Source organism: Myotis davidii, unplaced genomic scaffold (assembly GCF_000327345.1).
Source record: "Myotis davidii unplaced genomic scaffold, ASM32734v1 scaffold327, whole genome shotgun sequence".
NCBI lineage: Eukaryota > Metazoa > Chordata > Mammalia > Chiroptera > Vespertilionidae > Myotis > Myotis davidii.
Genome location: NW_006298628.1, coordinates 1,253,043 through 1,255,696, shown reverse-complemented (window position 1 = coordinate 1,255,696; position 2,654 = coordinate 1,253,043). Strand labels below are relative to the sequence as shown.

General features: G+C 52.2%; 1 protein-coding gene across 2 annotated transcripts in view; it reads left to right on the top strand.

Annotated features, from left to right (window-relative positions):
* The window catches only part of MYCBPAP (MYCBP associated protein), a 28,994-nt gene that overhangs the window by 14,510 nt on the left and 11,830 nt on the right, over positions 1–2,654 (top strand). For both annotated transcript variants that reach the window (XM_015570845.1, XM_015570844.1), the window contains exons 2-3: positions 1,168–1,298; positions 2,444–2,603. In XM_015570845.1, the coding sequence (XP_015426331.1) occupies positions 1,168–1,298; positions 2,444–2,603 (291 nt within the window). The remainder of the gene's footprint in view (positions 1–1,167; positions 1,299–2,443; positions 2,604–2,654) is intronic.

The window sequence follows — 2,654 nt, the reverse complement described above, 5'->3', positions numbered from 1 at the left end:
TCCCCGTGAGTGTGGCCACGAAGTTTCAATTGTACTGTAGTGCACGCCCGCATGTGGTATTTTGTGGAAGAGCCACACTCAAGGTGCTGCAGTTTGCTGACTACTGAGCTAGCATAATGTCCACCAGATTCATCCATGTTGTCACAAAAGGTTTCTCATCCTTCTCTCTCTCTCTCTCTCTCTCTCTCTCTCTCTCTCTCTCTCTCTCCCTTCCTCTCTCTCTAAAAATCAATAGAAAAATATCCTTGGGTGAGGATTAAAAAAAGAAAGCTAATGCCTTCCCCCATGAGAACGGATCAGTGCCTGCAGTGGAGGAGGCTGAGGCAGCATCTAGCCCAGGTGCCCCAAACCACTGTGCATCTGAGCCACCTACAGAATTTTATAAAACCAGCTCCCCAGGCCCTGGCTCCATGCAGGAGCCAGGAAGCTGTAGTTGTAAAATTCACCTGAAGATTCGGAGGAAGACATTGGACTAATATTTGGGAACCACTGCGGGACATGCCTGGAATTCCTGGCTCCGGACTGGACCTCCCACGGGCGGCCCGTCTGCAGCTACGAATGGCGCCAGGGGTGTTGAGTTTTCACCCACAACAGCCACGGTCGTCGGCCGTCACCCACGCACAGGCCACGGCAGCCGGGGTGACACCCACAGCCGTACACGACCCCCAGGCGGGGCAACTGGTGATGTCACGGGATCCCCCACATGACAAAACGTGTCTCATTGTCCCTGTCATTGGGGGGGTTTCAGCACAGTTGCCTTTTGGGGCTGCAGGGTTTTGTGTGGTGGTGGATGGTAGGTTTATCCTTGAAACGTGTAGAATTTTATGGGCCAACTAGAGGCCCGGTGCATGAAATTCGTGCACTTGGGTGGGGTGTCCCTCAGCTCGGCCTGTGCCCTCTCGCAGTCCGGGAGCCCTTGGGGGATGTCCGACGAATGGCTGAGTCCCGCTCCCTTGTGAGTCCAGCTCAGGGCTTCTGGCTGAGCGGTGCTCCCACGGTGGGAGCGCACTGACCACCAGGGGGCAGCTCCTGCATTGAGCATCGGCCCCCTGGTGGTCAGTGTGCATCATAGCGACCGGTCGTTCCGCCATCCGGTCGATTGGCACACTAGCCTTTTAGGAGAGGAAATCTATCTGGAAGCATTTGTAACCTCCTGTTTCTCTTCAGAAAAGAAGCAGCGGTCAAAGATCCCTGAGCAGTCCACACCCCCCATTCAGGAAGAGCCCGAGCCTGTTAGCAACGTTCTACAAGGAGACGACATTCTGGCCTTGGCCATTAAGACGGAAAACCTGAAGAAGGTAAGGATGCCATCCAGGGAGCCCTTCCTGCGAGAGCTTTTCTCTCCCAGCCTGTGTGTTCCAGAACATCAACCATGTCCACCCTCTCCACCGCCTCCCTCCTCATAGGGCAGGTCTGGTTCCATGGAAAAATCCACTGGACCCAGGCCTTTTCCACGTCTGCAGCTAAAGGAATGTACTGTGTTCATCTGAGCATTCCTGAGAGTCACATAGGACCGCAGGGGAACGAGAGAATGAGGTGTCTTGCTCCCCATGGAGCCAAGAGCCATCATCCCCACTTCACAGACGGGAAAATGAGTTTAAGGAGCAAAGTCACAAATGCGGGTAAACCTGCTACTCCCTGGCCCCAGGCTTTACCTGAAAGAATCGGGCACTTCTCACCTGAACTGTCTGGAGCAGCGGTTCTCAACCTGGGGGTCGCGACCCCTTTGGGGGTCGAACGACCCTTTCACAGGGGTCGCCGAAGACCATCGGAAAACACACATATTGTTTTTGTGATTCATCACTATTCTTTAATTATGTTCAATTTGTAACAATGAAAATACATCCTGCATGTCAGATATTTACATGACGATTCATCACAGTAGCAACATTACAGTGATGAAGTAGCAACGAAAATAATGTTATGGTTGGGGGTCACCACAACATGAGGAACTGTATTAAAGGGTTGCGGCATTAGGAAGGTTGAAAACCACTGGTCTGGAGGCATAAAATGTTTTGTTTTTTTTAAATCCTAACCAGAGGATATGTTTATGTATGTATGTATTTTAGAGAGAGGAGAAGGGGGAGAGAGAGAGAGAGAAACATCAATCGGTTGCTTCTCCTATATGCCCTACTGGGGATCAAACCTGAAACCTAGGTATGTGCCCTGACCTGGAATCAAACCCACCACGTTTAGGTGTACGGGCCAATGCTCAACCAACTGAGCCACCCAGCCAGGGCATAGAATGTTATTTCCCCCTCGAAGACATTATTAAGCCTCTTGTCTGTTGCAGAGGCGTTTTCCTCGACAGAGCACATGGACAGAGCGGGAGGAACAGATTTGTCCGCCTTCAGGAATTCCACAGGCTTCCGACAGAGGCGATGGGGCGTGTTTCCTCCTCCCGATCTCCAGTGGAATTCTCCTCTGTTTTGTTCCTTTATAGCAACACATTCCTCGCTTTATCGAAACAGCAGATAAATCTGACATTACCCAGAAATTTCTCATCCGTAAAGTCAAACCCAAGGATCCCGGGAGGAAGGTCTGCCACTTTGTAGCACACCCTGCCACTCCAGATGCCACCACGAGGCCCCTGGACTACTCCGGTAGGTCCGGCCCCAGCCCCGGTGCCGCCGGTCTCTGAATTCGTGGGTCAG